The sequence below is a fragment of the Malaclemys terrapin genome, chromosome 9 (genome assembly GCF_027887155.1).
Source record: "Malaclemys terrapin pileata isolate rMalTer1 chromosome 9, rMalTer1.hap1, whole genome shotgun sequence".
In the NCBI taxonomy this organism is placed as follows: Eukaryota; Metazoa; Chordata; order Testudines; family Emydidae; genus Malaclemys; species Malaclemys terrapin.
This window is the reverse complement of record NC_071513.1, coordinates 63,970,059-63,986,757: the sequence shown is the minus strand read 5'-3', so window position 1 is coordinate 63,986,757 and position 16,699 is coordinate 63,970,059. Positions and strand designations below refer to the sequence as shown.

The window sequence follows — 16,699 nt, the reverse complement described above, 5'->3', positions numbered from 1 at the left end:
TTTGATGATAGGGAGAAGTACATGGAGAGTGAAATACTGTGAGGATCACAAACCAGCTACTCTGTGCCTGAAAATAGTGGCCCAATTACTCACTGTACCATTTAATAAAAAGCTAAGATTTGATAGAGTTGTTGATTTCAGTTTCTTCTCAGAGTTAGTTTCTCCTGCTTGCAGTTCTTCCTTTATAGTGTGCATTTCTGCTGTTGTATAAATTTTGCTCCACAATAAGTTGAACTTTATCATTTGCAGAATTACTGCATTTTTCCTGTCCTTGACTCCTGAACTTTGTATGTGATGAACAGCTTTTTATTATCAAGGCTAGGTTATTGACAAAATATTTTGACTTCTTTCAAATGTAAACAAGTAATTGCTCTGTTAACCCTGGCTCACCTAATAATGCTAAATTGGTTATCTGGAATGATTATTCTTAGTAATGTCTCCAAAGCAAAATTCCCTTCAACAGGATATAAGAACTCAGTTTCAGACTTTTATATGCCTGATAAAATACCTCAAGTAAAAATGTAAAGAAAATGTAATCTAAATGGTGGTTAATAATAGAATGGATGGAAGGGACCTTGAGAGGTCATCTAGTCAATCACCCCCATGCTGAAGCAGAACCAAGTGTATCTCTGACAAGTATTTGTCTGCCTGTTCTTAAAAGCCTCCAATGATGGGGGTTCCACAACCTTTCTTAGTAACCTATACCAGTTAGAAAGTTTTTTCCTAATATCTAACCTAAATCTCCCTTGCTGCCAATTAACCTGATTACTTCTTGTCCTATCTTCAGTGGATATGAACAACAATTGATCACCATCCTCTTTTCAAATATGTAAAGGGTTGTGATAGACTGTTAGGATGTCACCTATTAGTTGTCTTTTTTTGAAGGCTAGACATACCAGACAGCAGAAAAATACTTGTATTCTAGGCTTTCTTTAAAATTCTAAAATAGATTCTTACAAATAAATAATAGTTAGAAATAAAGTATTATCTTTGTTGGAATTTATGCTACAACAGATTTCAATACTTCTATCCAAATTAAACTTTTTCAGAATATCACTTTAAGCACTCTACCAACTATCATGATTGAGTTTTCAGTAACTTGTAAAGTTTTAATTTTTACTTTTGTCTCTCTTTTGGGTAAAGAGTTCTATAGGCAATTCAGAAGTGGAAAATCTAGAAAGTTCAGAGGGGAGTTCAGATATGTCCTGACATCGCTAAAGCAACAAAGTCACTACATAAAAAATAGAGAATGCAAGTGTTTATTTCTCTTGGAAATAGATGGTTTCCTGAAAAGATGTATGTTATGTTTGAGAAGGAATAATTTTTTTCAATTATATATGTAACCCTTCTGCCCATCTAAGTTGGCAGCAACAAGGGCCAGGTTCTGTATCTAGGGGTTCCGTTTCAATAACGCAATGCAAAACCGGCTCGAGCCCCCACCCAGTGACAATTACATACCACCCCCTGGGCGCCTCTCGCAAGCACGGAGTCTGTGTGTAGCAGAAAATGTTTAATAACATGAGGTAAACAACATCAGCATTAAATTGGAAAAAACACCACAAACAGGATTCATAACACAAACCAGGAGCAAAAAACCCACCCCAGCAAATTGGGCTGTGTCCTTTCCCTTTGGTTCTTGAATCCAGCAACCCAAAAATCACCTGGAGTCCCCAAAGTCCAAGACCCTCAAAGTCTCTTGGGTCCAGCAACCCCCCAAAGTCCCAGTCCCTGGTCAGTGCAGCCCCAGAGTAAAAGGGGGGCACGCAGGGTGTTAAGGGGCACCTTATGTGATCCGAGGCCAGCCGGCCGTCTCTCCATGGGGTTCCGCCGCAGCCTTCACCATGAGCCAGTCCACTTTTTGCCGTCCCATGAACTGCTCCACTCCGCTCACCGACCTGTGAGCCACTCCAGTCGTCTCCGCAAACAGCTCTGCTTGCTGTTCCTTGGGCTGCTCCAACCGTCCCTGCGCTGCTCACTGCTCCGTCAGCTGCTTAGCAATATAGCTTCAGGCTCCCCCACTATTTAACACAGCACTCAGTGATCTCCGCTCTTAATAACTTTAGCACTTTTGTGATTTCAGCTCTTAGCAATTTCAGCTTGTAGTAGGGGAGCCCCAGTGCTGGTGCACCATTGGCCCAAAGTGAATTCAGCTCAGCAGCCCGTAACTAGGCTCCTAATGGAATCAAAGTTAGCTCTGACGTTCAACAGTGGAGAGAGGAGGTGGTGCAATTGGTGTTTCAAGCCCTCAAAGAGGGCCCATACCATCAGGTACAAATACCTATCCCCATCCTCTCTCAATTCACTGGGTTTTGTAACCCATGCCCCTTCTCTAGCAAGTGCTACTTAATTACTGGTGAGTCTCTCTGTCATACAACAGTTCCACTGGCCTTGCTTCACCGAATCAGGGTAACAACACTTTATTCTTCCTGCCCCAACAACAGAGAAACTGGGGATCCCACACCAGCCAAAGTAACCACTTTCAGTTGTTGTTGTCCCAGGCTAGGCGGGTGGTTGTGCCTATGCAAACAAGGTCAGCCCCTGAAGTTCTTTTCAACTCTCACCATAATTCACCACCAGATGTCAGGGTAGAGCTTATCCTGACTCTGCTTACATCTAGAACAATTAAGTAATAGGGGGACTTGAAAGTTTATTTGGGTGGCTTTTTGGATGAATTATTGAATACTACTTTAGTTCTGGAGTTTTTTGGTCTGTTTACTTTGTTTTAAATTTTGGCTGCTCTTGACATCTTTTTATGAGAGCCATTCTAAACCAACATGCCACATTTTCATTTTTTAGAGCTACATGACTGCAAAATTATCCGGGTGAAATTGGTGCTGAACCTCAAACAATTGTAGGCTGAAATTTTAATTCAGATCTTGGGTGCTGTGGTTGCATAGATATAGAGCTACCCATTTAACTTCAGATGCAGCTGCAACCTTGCAGAGGGCTGGCAGAATTGTAAGACCCCACAGAAATCTTGTAGCTCACCTTTACTGTCTCATTAGAGCCATAGGATTGACCTCAACATTTGGATGACCATGAAGGCTCAAATCCTTGAGAATGGCAGAACTGTAGTTAGTGCACTTCCTTAGACCTGGGACCACTGACCTGGATTGGGAGTTGCTGAAGTTTATTTTCTTAGGTGATTTCAATGTCCATTCCTGTCATGCCTCTTGCACCACGTGAGGGGGCAGGGTGAGCCTGAGCTGGTGCCTTAGATCCATCTCCACAGTCATAGTAATTGAAAGAGGGGCCAATGATCTGTTATGAAGCGTTGAAGGCAGTTAATCTGACTATACACACACACTGGAAAAAATTCCTGTTGATTTCACCCAAGCATTTTATGTCCCTTGATTTCCATCAGAAGTTTCTGCTCTAACCATAATGGTGTCGCTCCTTATCATTCAAGGTCTTCTAGAACCTCTTTGGCAGTTTCACACTCAGCCTACATGCATTATTTTTTCTTCCTCATTTGCCTGAAAGGTAGAAACCTTTCCTGTTAGATGTGGACCTTACCATTGTTACAGTGTGTGTGTGTGTGTGTGTGTGTGAGAGAGAGAAAATCTAGTTACCTGGCTGTTTATGAGATTTTATTATCTCCTTCCAGTGATGAAGAGCTCTCTCAGTATCTTCTCCAGCTTGTGCAAGTTCTGAAATATGAACCTTTTCTTGATTGTGCCCTCTCCAGATTCCTGGTAGAGAGAGCACTTGCTAATAGGAGGATCGGGCAGATGCTATTTTGGCATCTAAGGTAAGAATTTCCCCTTTTTACTAATGGTGGTGGTGGTGTATCAGCGGGCAGAATGAACTCTTTCATACCAAATACACGTTCTTGAGGACTTTTCATCTTAGCTATTCCCCAATATTGTGTATTTCTTGATCTTTGATGTTGATAATATGAAATTCTTCATAAAATGGCTTAAAAATCAGAAAATGTAATAACAGTAGTGCAATCTCCAAAACAAAAGCTACATTTAAAAAAAAAATTAAATTGCTCCATTTTGGAATTAATATTGTCAGACAGTTGCAAGTCTTATTTCTATAATTTGTTTTGCATAGAAATTTAAATGTTTGTTTTGTTTGCATTGGAAATGCAACATTTATACCTCACAAGTTTGAATGAATTTCACTTTTATTTGAATTCTTGTTGAGACATTAAATTTCTTTGATTCTTAGTTGTCACTTTTTGAAGGCAAGAGTAGAACGGCCTTTCTGTGAATGACAAATACCTTGTAGGAAGAGCTTTAGTTTGTCTCAAGCTTAGAAATGTAACCTGTTGGTTTTTTTTAACCTAAAAATAAAGTAAATACAGTACTACATGTTTAATTTTTTTGTGGAGAATAATTAGCTTTTGTCCTAATACCTTTAAAATGGTTTGTTTTGGAGGAAGGGGGACTCCTTTGGAAAATTTCCACATTCCTCGTGAACCCTTGAGACTGCCTCCATTTTTCCTCACAATACCCCTGCAACTCTAGCATAACTGAAGCCTAGCCAGCATCATTCCCTCCATAGATTATCAACACCATTTCTGGCCAAAGAGGTACTGAAGACTGATATAAAGGCATTCCTTCCTTCCTAGTGATATAAATGCCTCTGAAATATTCCTAGGCCAAAGAATGAGGAAACTCTAATAGAAACCAACTCTTCTGCTTCAAAGTCTAGCACCTAGCCACTGAACTATGTTGTTGTCCTTTGGGAAAGTGGCCCTGTATTATGATTTTGTTTTTTCAAATGTAGCTTTGCATTTTAGTTAAGTCAGAGTATTGTGTGTTGTATTTAATTACAGTAGTAATAAATTCCTATTGTAATAGCTTGAAGATTTCTTATCTGTAAAATGGATACAATCTATCTTTGCAACTCAGTGATTTTTTTTTTCCTGTTTTCACATGATGTTTCCTGTAGGTCAGAGGTGCACATACCTGCTGTCTCAGTACAGTTTGGTGTAATACTTGAAGCTTACTGCCGAGGAAGTATTGCTCACATGAAAGTGCTTTCCAAACAGGTATTGATTGTTTAAATATTTGTCTTCACTTATTCCTGACTTGCAAGTGAAATATCTATTCCATCAATGATATGGGGCTCATCTGCAAGCTCCTTCCATACAACAGCTGTGTGTGAAAAGGGAAGGGAGGTAAAGAGAAGAAGGGGCTAGTAAGAGAGACATAGGAATGGGGAGCCCAAGCCACTGACACAAGAAGTAGCAAGGGGTTGGGGAGCCCCAGAGGAGGAAAGCTCTCCTGCATGGCAGCCATTTAACTGTTCCTGATACTTGCAAATAGGGTGCATGCATCCCGAGGGAACAATGGATTTAGTAAATTACTCTAAAAGATCACTTCCTGCAGCTTTGGCTTTTGTTAGAAGGTAATTCAAACTGTTGCTTTAATAAAGAGGCTGAAATAATGCCTTAAGTTTAATAAGTCTACATAGATCGCTATAAAGAGAAATTACAACAGACATAATTTTTGCTATCACTGTGGGGGTACCAGTCAAGAGAAGAGGTGGTGTTCATTTCTAAACATATTATAGTGTGCTGCTGTTAATGATCTGCCAATGTTTACATTGCAAAGCTTGTTCTGAAGAGTTTAATGTGTCAAAATTGCATTGGCTTAAGACCTGGGCTGCTACAGTAATCCGTATTTCTGAAAAACAGAGGTAATATCTCTGTCTGATTTATTTAATGCACAGCGAAAACATAAACTGAGAGAAGGCAACAAAAAGCAACCCAATTAGAAATTGTCTGATCAAAATTTTCTTTTAGTTCTGATCACATCTGGGTTACAACTGTATCTCAAGAAGTAAATGAAATAGGAATGTACCATTGTTCTTCTCTCTTAGTGCTGTTCAGAAAGCCATTGAAAAAGCCATCTCTTACACAAATGTGCTTGTTAGTATTGTTAAAATCATAAAAAGACTAGGTGATGAAATGCTGTCAGTAAGAGACTTAAGGTCAGTGAAGTTTTCTGTGCACTTCTCAGGAAACAAATGTCAACACAATCAAAGAAGGGGCAAAAAAGTTCCCAACTGTGCAAACACGGAAGAAATTCAAAGTAGAAATACTTCAAAAAGTTCCTGTTTGTTCAGCACAGGTTCCATTTTGTCCCCTTGTCAGTGGTGTTTGTACAGCTCCTGGAATTGTGGAAAAGCAGAGTGCTTTAGGTTTTGACAGATGGCTGACCTGGCAGGTCCTCCACTGCCTCAGTTTTATAATCAAACTGCATACAGCTTCCACAGCATCCTGCCTGACAGTTTATCTATAGAAATTTTGAGCTTTAACTCAACACTTTACAGATTAGGCTGAAGTTTCCTTGTATAGAAACTAACTGTTGCAAATGTGAAAGTAGAATATCCTTGAGTGAATAATAATCAGCGCTAGATTATTGATCAAGTTAGCTTTGGTTTAAAGAGGATTTTTGTATACAATTATAATAAAGACCCATTTTATAACCACTTATCAGTAGTTGAGATTAAAATACAGCATGCACATGTTACTATGTTTATCAGTAGCAAGCCTAGACAGAATGTACAAAGGGCTTTGCTATATTGACATTTGGTGCTGTAATGTCACTGCATTTTCTTCAGTGTCTTTCCTCAAAAAGATTGCCACAAAGGAATAAACAGTTCAGCGAACATCACAAGACATAATATGATATTGGTTACAAATAATTGTCCAGTTACAAGCAACAAGATTTAAAGTTGCTGGTTAAATAATAATAATCTCTTATAAACCCCTAGTAATCAAGGTATTTAAGTATGTGCCTAACTTCCTCGTGTGAGCAAAGTCAGTGAAATCAGTTGAAGTTAATGGGACTGCTCAAATGCTTAAAGGTTAAGGACATGGTTAAGTACAGTTGATCGTGGGATATATAGCACTTTTCTTCCATAGTTCTCAAAGCACTTTTAACTCATTCTTGGTCACATTAAAGTTTCACTGCAATGAGGATTTAATAAAACAAAAACCATACTTGCTTTTCTTGAATTTCCCACAGATATACAATATGCCTTACTTGTGTGGCTGAGGTCAAACGATTGTGATCAGACAAACATTCTCCCCCACCCCTAATTATTTAATTAGGGAGTAGTAACAGTTTTACAGATCTTTGCCATATAAATATAGGAAACAGAATCATTACAACAGTGAACTTTTGCTTAAAGCGACATTATACAGAAATATATTCATCAGATCTCTCTGTTAACAGGGTGCTACCGTATTAACAGAGTGAGCATTACTACACCACCAATGACATGTCATTTCTAGTGATTTTATTAGATTGATTGATAACACATTTAACAGACCAGGCATGTCTATCAAAAGTTAATATTCCAAAAAAATTGGACAAGTGTGCTGGGTTTTTTGCAGGCTGTGGGAGGGAGTTTGGGTGCAGGAGGGGGCTCAGGGCTGGGACAGGGGATTGGGGTGCGGCCTCTGGGAGGGAGTTAAGGTGCGGGAGGGGATTCCAACCTGGGTCAGAGGGTTGGGGTGCAGGATGGGGTTTGGAGTGCAAGCTCTGGCGGCGCTTATCTCCGGCAGCTGCTGGAAGCAGCTGGCATTTTCCTCCAGCTCCTAGACAGAGGTGCGGCCAGGCGGCTCTGCATGCTGCCCGTGTCCTCAGGCGCCGCTCCTGCAGTTTTCATTGGCTGCAGTTCCCAGCCAATGGGAGCTGTGGAGCCCATGCTCAGGGCAGAGACAGCACGTGGAGCCCCTGTGGCCGCGCCTCCGCCTAGGAGCCAGAGGGAAATGCCGTCTGCTTCCGGAAGTCGCACAGAGCCAGGGCAGGCCAGGAGCCTGCCTTACCCCTGCTGTGCTGCCAACCGGACTTTAATGGCTCAGTCAACAGCACTGACCGGAGCCGCCAGGATCCCTTTTTGACTGGGTGTTCTGGTCGAAAACCGGATGCCTGAAAACCCTAGTACCTTCTAATGACTGGACATGTCCACCATGTATACATAAAGTCTCCTTTTCCATCACAATTTCTCCAATTTATCCCCTTCAATCTATCTATATTTTTTAACCTGTCTGGTGTGACGTACCCATTAAATAGTATCTTAAAAAGAAATTTTCTTTTATTGTGCTACAGAGTGAGACTACTGGTCCTCTTTTCCAGATCAAACCCTATTCCTCTGGGGTAATTTGTCTATCCAGATCCTTTTCTCAGCATGTCATATACGGGCATTTTTTTTGTTAGGAAAGTTGTCTGCAAAGACTGATTCAAACTAATTAGATTTTTTTTGTTTGTTTCCTAATTGACCAGATGCCATTGCTTCTATTAGTTAGCTTTCTGTATGAAAGAGTTTTTCTAGAAAGTTAAGAAACATAATGTCAGCCTTGAAAGTAGTGGTATTATGGGATAGTAGGCTAGTTAGTTTTGATCTCTAAATAAGTTAGCAAAGTTTCTTTACTAACTAGCTGGCAAATTGTATATATTCCATAGCCTTCCCAGTCTTTAAAGCTCTCTGGTTCATGATTTGGATTAAGAACTGGATTATTTGCAATGGGTGTCATTGGCAAGGGAAAAGAACTTACTTCAGACAAACCATTTCTAACTGGGTAGCTTTTTGTGTCCTCTGCTCAGTTCATTTGAAAGTGAGTCAACTGTAGTGAATAACTAACAAAAATATTTAGAGTGAATTCCTGTTCCCATTTAAATCAATGACAAAATGCTGTTAACTTCAGTGGAGCCAGGATTTCACTTTACATTGTCAGTGAAGATAGGAAAACCAAACTGATAAGTCCCATTTTAATGTTAAAATAGGGTCGTTTTCAAGTGTTTGTTATAATGGTGGGTGAAATGGAGGGGTTTAGCACAATTTTATTAAACCAGTGTTCACTATGGCCCCAGTTCTGCAAAAACTTAAACTTAAGCATGTGCTTAATTTTTTGTGGGATCAGTGGCATGATTGTACTGAACTGATTTAAGCCAGTTAAAGCAAGGTGCCTGAATCCATATTTAGATTCTTAAATAAATTTGTTTTTTTCAGATGTGATGAATGCCAACTGCTCCCACTGACTTCAGTATGAATTTAGGTGCCAAATTTTAGGCAACTAGTTTGAAATTTGGCCAGAGTTCTTGTATATGGAAGAGATAATGCATGTATATAGACCATACACTAAAATAATTTTTATGGGGAAAATTTTCAAAAACACCTAAGTTTTATTTTCAAAAATTTAGGAGCTTGTCTCATTGAAAGTGTGTGGGACTTAGGCTCCTGAGTGCTTTTGTCATTTTAGAAAAGGCGACTTAGAAGTCTCAGGCACTTAAGTGCTCTTGAAAATTTTACTCTCTTCAGAAATGGCATCTTCATTACAATCTACTCTTCCTGTATTGAAAGAAACTGTTAGTATTGCTGGCTTTAATATTTTAACCAAATCTTTAATTGGCCTTTTATTTTGAAAATGAGACTTTGCATTTGTAGCTGTATAATATGGATTTCAAATTATCCTTTTATTTAGAATTTCATAAATGATTAAAAAATTAATACTTTAAAAAATCTATTTCAGGTTGAAGCCCTCAATAAATTGAAGACCTTAAATAGTATAATAAAACTGAATGCCATGAAGCAAAGCAAAGCAAAAGGAAAAGATGCAATGCACACCTGTTTAAAACAAAATGCATACAGAGAAGCACTTTCTGACCTCCAGTCACCTTTGAATCCCTCTGTTATACTATCAGAACTATAGTAAGTTATATATGATTGTCTGTTTACATTTTCACCGTAACTTTAATATGGAAACACTTTGATTTCGGTTGTCTGTGCAGCTCAGCAGGCGCTCTGCCGCAGAGTACATTTTCAAGGGTGGGAGAAGGTCTGTCGGTCTGGTATCATCCTAGCTATGTAAGCAAATTTCTGCTTTCTTAAGGTTAAGATGTCAGTTTTAGTTTGGTGTTGAAGATTTTTGCTATCCACCTTAAAACTTAAAGCTCTTTCTGATCTCTTAGTTAAATATGTGACATTGCAGTTTATGATTTTATGAAAATATGCTGATGAGTGTGAATATAATGTAACTAAAATATGTTTCATGCAAAAGGTCTCTTGTGAGGCATCATTACAAAGCTTATAATCTATTGAGTGTGGTCATCCTATTTGTATAAATGTATCACACTTGTATCTGAAACTGGAAATATGAAATATAACTCTGAGGGCCTATTGTAATTATGCAAAGTGTGGGCAATTAATGGTGGTTTGGATCTCATCAGTCAGGACAGTTGACTGTGGATCGCTTTGATGGCAGGCAGGCCTTCCTGTGAGTCAGGCTGGGAGGAATGAAGGCTTGGGGTCTTACAGTGACATGTAATCATGTCACCTGAACCGGAATCCATCTTTAACCTGGTGTTTTTCCATTGAGAAGGAGGGGTGGGAACCCAGAGGGACAAAGGATTCCCACCTTATGCAAAAGATATATAAGTGGGTGGAACAGAACAAAGGGGGCGGCCATCATGAGAAATCCCCTAGCTACCACCTGAGCTGGAATAAGGGCTGTACCAGGGGAAAGGATTGTGCCCAGACTAGGAAGGCATCCAGTCTGTGAAAGAAACTTATTGAAACATCTCTGAGGGTGAGATTTTTATCTGTATTCAGTTTTATTACTATTACTATACTAGGCTTACACTTGCCTGTTTTGTTTTATTTTGCTTGGTAATTCACTTTGTTCTGTCTGTTACTACTTGGAATCACTTAAATGACTTTTTACTTATTAATTAACCCAGAGTATGTATTAATACTTGGGGGGGGTCAAACAGCTGTGCATCTCTCTCGATCAGTGTTATAGAGGGCGAACAATTTATGAGTTTACCCTATATAAGTTTTATACAGGGTAAAACGGATTTATTTGGGTTTAGACCCCATTGGGAGATGGGCATCTGAGAGTTAAAGACAGGAACACTTCTATAAGCTGCTTTCAGTTAAGTCTGCAGCTTTGGGGCATGAGTTGGAGCAGACCCTGGGTCGGTGTTGGAGTAGACTGGCATGTCTGGCTCAACAAGACAGGGTGCTGGAGTCCCAAGCTGGCAGGGAAAGCAGGGGCAGAAGTAGTCTTGGCACGTCAGTTGACAGTCCCAAGGGGGTTTCTGTGATCCAACCTGTCACAATATATATAAACCTAAAAGTGAGTCAGAGTACAGTCTTGGCTTCTGTTCACAACAATAAACACATTAGCCAGTACAATACTATGCTCAGCAGTTAAATACAAGCATAAAACTAAAATTTGACTGGGTTGGATTTAAAGAAGATAATGTATTTTCTTAGAAAATACAGACAGCTATTTCAGGCATTAGGTTTAGTAATTTCCAGATATAAATGTATATAGATAAATAAGTAACGTAAATTCGCCAAGTATAACTGACACGATAGTGCTGAAATGAAAGTTTGGAATGGCATTCCACCAAAGTATAAGAAAATTCCACACTAGAACTCTAAAACTTTTTATTGCCCTTCATTCTTACAAATAAAAAGAGTATTTACTTAATTGAGTAAAATAGTTGTTGTATTTCCCTCCAGTGTTGAGAAGTGTAAATATATGGATTCTAAAATGAAGCCTTTATGGATAGTATACAACAATAAGATGTTTGGAGGGGATCTCTTGGGGATCATCTTTAAAAATGGCGATGGTAAGTGATATTAAGAATTTATATTTTTTGCTTCTCCTTTTGCATTTAGACTGTATGGCTTTTTTATTACCATAAGTTACGCATGCCTTCCGATGGCTCGATAAGCAGATACTATTAAGCCTACCCCATTAGAAACCCATCCATGTGTCAGTTTATCTGTTAGGGCTCCAAATTATTTATTCGCCCCATTTAACCTTTGGAACTGATGTAGTATTTGATTGGGCAGTATTCTTTGAATAAAATGTTATAATGTTATGTTTTGATGTAATTGACTACGGACTTTTTAATGCCTTTAATACAAACAGGAAATTATTTAATTAAAGTAGAAATTTTTTATCTTTCCCTTGCAGATCTACGACAAGACATGTTGACACTCCAGATTTTGCGTTTGATGGACTTACTTTGGAAAGAAGCTGGTCTCGATCTCCGGTAAGAATTTTTACTGAATCCAATGCAAAGAGAACCCAGTTTCCCTGAGTAGACAAGGTAGTCTCTGTGGTACATTTTCACTTCTCATATCAGCAGTGATGGGAAAATTTCATTAGTCACAAGTTTTCAGGCCTTCTGGTTAACAAATGTGCCTGCAGTTATCATGATTTCACATGCAATAGTTCTAAATGTATTCACAAGTTATATGCATATTCAAGCAATTATTTGATTGTGTCTTTTTGTGCAATCAGACATGGTCCACTATAAAGGTCTGAGGTCTTGTTCTGCTGTGCAGTCTTTAACCTTAACTCTTACTTTTTTTTCCTGAATTCTTTTGCTTAGTTTTCCTGCAGTTCAGTGTGCTGATAAAGACTGATAAAGTGGAGAAGGCTTTGGGAAAAACAGATTAGTGCTGCCCTTGTGGCAAGGTAGTTCAATCCAGTCTGACTAAGTCTGTCTCTCTCTTATGCCAGAAATCTTAACTGTTAACCCAGGGTCTTCAGCACAGTCTCTACACCAGATAGTGAGGAATAGTCTTCAACAAGCCTGGAATCTGGGAACCAGGTACCTTAAGCTTTAACAAAGGGAATTGACCGTTGAGGATGTGACTGTTTTTTCCTTGTCCCAAACTTATCTTCTTCACTGGACAAGGCCTTTTTAGTGACAAGAATACATCTGACTAAAACAGCCTCAATGCCCACTGAGCACTTAAAAGAAAGAGGTTCATCATTAAAAGCTCACCTGCTGTGCCAGCTAGGGTTGCCTTTGCTTCCTCAGTCTTTTTCTGATGAGATTTCACTTGCCAGTGATTAAAATTCAGATGACCTTTCTGCTGCTCATTGTCCCAGCCTCGGGCAATATGGACCCGCAGTAAATGAACCTGACTTTTCAACTAAGGGAGGAGTCCAAGAAAGCATCCCCAACCATTCCCTGCATTTTGTCCTTAAAGACCATTCAGTGTTACAAAGGAACACCTCAAAATTACTAACACTGACTCGCACAGCTCTTCTCAAAGGCCCTCCACATAGGTTTATCCTCCTTGAAACCTAACAATGCTGTACTCCCTCCACCCAGCTTATCCAAAAAATTGATTAATAATAGTCGAATGGTGCCAGACTTCCACTTTGCACTCACAATTAACTCCTCCAAACTGCAAATGGCAGGTGGACAGGTGCAAATTTAAGGATTTACACCCATATAAAGGTGAATTCTGCAATGGCCAAAAGTTTTGGTAATTCCATTTTTGCCAGAGAAGTCAATGCTATCTTCAGGAATCTCCTAACCAGTGGTTCTCAGCATTTTTGGGTTTCTGACTCAAAATGGTCCAAATTATTGTGGGAAAGAAATAATGGAAGTAGTGAAGTAAATGGAAAATGATGTAGTTTTTTGTTGTGTACCAAGCAAATATGCTGTCACCTTTGCCATGGTGAAGTCTCGTCATGTTATTTCTGCCTCTCATTTGTATGACCACTTTCATGCCATCAATTGCGTTGTCTGTTTGGCTTTCTTTTGGAACTTAGGACCAGATCTTTAAAGGTAGTTAGGCATTGCTGCATTCAGCGTTAAAATGCCTAACCGAATTAGGAGCCTAAATCCCATCATCTATCAATGGGATTTAGGCTCCTAAGTGCCTAAATCAGTATTGCAAATGAGATTTAGGCTCCTAAATAATCTAGGTGTTGCAGCACTGAACACAGCAAGGCCTAAATACCTTTTAAAATCTTGGCCTTAGTCTTTTGGTGATAGGAAACACTCTAATGAGGGTACAGCAGACAATTTTTATGATCCTTTGGTGTATGTCAGGAATATATAATTCTGGAAAACATTGTCTGTGATATTCTGTCATGTAATGATTTTGTGGATTATCTGTTAACTTGGTCTTTCAGATCTAATCTAAATATGCTTCATGTTGTGGTCCAGGAAGTGGTAGTCCTAGTTAGCATTCATGCTGTGTATGTCTAAGTGAGGTAAAAACTTAGAAGGCAAATCTCTGCTTGCCAGTCAGAATAGAGAATTTTGAACAAAGAGCATACTTATGTTTGGCTAAAGCTAGGGGGCTAGCTATTGGCCGAGCCATGAATTATCTAGGGGACTAGCCGCTGGTTGAGCTGTGAACTAGCTGGAGGCGGGGTTAGCTACTGTGTTGAATTTTGGTAGTGTGTGGATCTGGAATACAACTTTGCAGTTCTCTGATAACCAGACCTAAGTGGCAGGCAGAAGAGAATTGGAAATTAGACACATTAAGCTATTCATGAGTAGATATCCATATGGATTTTTTACAGTTGGATTTCAATATCCGACTGAGAATTATTAGATCTGTGGGAGACCCAAAGGCCATGGAAGGAAATAAAGATTCTTCCCCAGACGTTTTTTTTTTTTTTTTTTTTTTTTTAATTCTCAAGGCAGTGTGAATTGTCATTTTGATGTATTCGGAGTTATTGTATCATAATATATGGAGATATACTTATCTCATAGAGCTGGAAGGGACTCTGAAAGGTCATTGAGTACAGCCCCCTGCCTTCACTAGCAGGACCAAGTACTGATTTTGCCCCAGATCCTCAAGTGGCCCCCTCAAGGACTGAACTCACAACCCTGGGTTTAGCAGGCCAATGCTCAAACCACTGAGCTATCCTTCCCCCAAGAGGGATCATTGACCTGCCAACTCCAGTTAAGCACTTTCATCTCATACAGCCCTCTTGCAGCTCTCAAACTGAGAATACATTTATGTGGCAAGTATATGGCATAGCTGAGCACCTTTGAGGTCATTTGTTTGTTCTGCTATCCTTAATTGCCCTCAATGGTCATTCTGGGGCAATGCTGAATGGGCTAGAATGCTTGAATACCAAGTTCAGCTGACTTGTCTTTTCTCTGGTGTCAAGTATCAGGGGGTAACCGTGTTAGTCTGTATCTACAAAAGCAACAAGGAGTCTGTTGGCACCTTAAAGACTAACAGATTTATTTGGGCATAAGCTTTCGTGGGTAAAAACCTCACTTCTTCAGATGCATAGAGTGAAAGTTACAGATGCAGGCATTATATACTGACACATGAAGAGCAGGGAGTTACTTCGCAAGAGGAGTACCAGTGTTGACAGGGCCAATTCAATCAGGGTGGATGTAGTCCACTCCCAATAATAGATGAGGAGGTGTCAATTCCAGGAGAGGAAAAGCTGCTTCTGTAATGAGCCAGCCACTCCCAGTCCCTATTCAAGCCCAGATTAATGGTGTTGAATTTGCAAATGAATTTTAGTTCTGCTGTTTCTCTTTGAAGTCTGTTTCTGAAGTTTTTTTGTTCAATGATAGTGACTGTTAAATCTGTAATAGAAAGACCAGGGAGATTGAAGTGTTCACTTATTGGCTTATGTATGTTACCATTCCTGATGTCCGATTTGTGTCAATTTATTCTTTTGTGGAGGGACTGTCCAGTTTGGCCTATGTACATGGCAGAGGGGCATTGCTGGCACATGATGGCATATATAACATTAGTGGATGTGCAGGTGAATGAGCCCTTGATGGTGTGGCTGATGTGGTTGGGTCCTCTGATGGTGTCGCCAGAGTAAATATGGGGACAGAGTAGGCAACGAGGTTTGCTACAGGGATTGGTTTCTGTGCTGTGGTGTGGTGTGTAGTTGCTGGTGAGTATTTGCTTCAGGTTGGGGGGTTGTCTGTAAGCGAGGACTGGCCTGCCTCCCAAGGTCCGTGAGAGTGAGGGATCATTTTCCAGGATAGGTTGTAGCTCGTGGATAATGCGCTGGAGAGATTTTAGCTGGGGGCTTTATGTGATGACCAGTGGTGTTCTGTTGTTGTCTTTGTTGGGTCTGTCCTGTAGTAGGTCATTTCTAGGTACCCGTCTTGCTCTGTCAATCTGTTTCCTCACTTCCCCAGGTGGGTATTGTAGTTGTACGAATGCTTGATAAAGATCTTGTAGGTGTTTGTCTCTGTCTGAGGGGTTGGAGCAAATTTGGTTGTATCTTAGGGCTTGGCTGTAGACAGTGGATCGTGTGATGTGTCTTGGATGGAAGCTGGAGGCGTGTAGGTACGTATAGCGGTCACTAGGTTTCCGGTATAGGGTGGTGTTTATGTGACCATCACTTATTTGTACTGTAGTGTCCAGGAAGTGAATCTCTTGTGTGGACTGGTCCAGGCTGAGGTTGATTGACATAGAGTGTTTCCGCAGACGTGCACAGGCTGAAATTGTGGACAAACAACATCACTTGTCCCATAACCTCAGCCGTACAGAACGCAATGCTATCCACAGCCTCAGAAACAACTTTGACATTATCATCAAAGGGGCTGACAAAGGAGGTGCTGTAGTCATAATGAACAGGTCGAATTATAAACAGGAGGCTGCCAGGCAACTCTCCAAGACCACATTCTACAGGCCACTATCCTCTGATCACACTGAGGAATACCAAAAGGAACTACACCATCTGCTCAAGAAATTCCCAGCTACAATACAGGAACAAATCTACATGGACACACCCCCAGAACCCCGACCAGGGGTATTCTATCTGCTACCCAAGATCCATAAACCTGGAAACCCTGGACGCCCCATCATCTCAGGCATTGGCACTCTGACAGCAGGATTATCTGGCTATTTGGACTCTCTCCTCAGACCCTACGCTACCAGCACTCCCAGCTCTCTTCGGGACACCACCGACTTCCTGAGG

General features: G+C 40.2%; 1 protein-coding gene across 6 annotated transcripts in view; it reads left to right on the top strand.

Moving 5' to 3' along the window:
- The window catches only part of PIK3CB (phosphatidylinositol-4,5-bisphosphate 3-kinase catalytic subunit beta), a 210,790-nt gene that overhangs the window by 170,542 nt on the left and 23,549 nt on the right, over positions 1-16,699 (top strand). For all 6 annotated transcript variants that reach the window (XM_054040185.1, XM_054040186.1, XM_054040187.1 and 3 more), the window contains 5 exons: positions 3,608-3,751; positions 4,903-5,002; positions 9,497-9,675; positions 11,494-11,603; positions 11,954-12,032. In XM_054040185.1, coding sequence (XP_053896160.1) covers positions 3,608-3,751; positions 4,903-5,002; positions 9,497-9,675; positions 11,494-11,603; positions 11,954-12,032 — 612 coding nt within the window. The remainder of the gene's footprint in view (positions 1-3,607; positions 3,752-4,902; positions 5,003-9,496; positions 9,676-11,493; positions 11,604-11,953; positions 12,033-16,699) is intronic.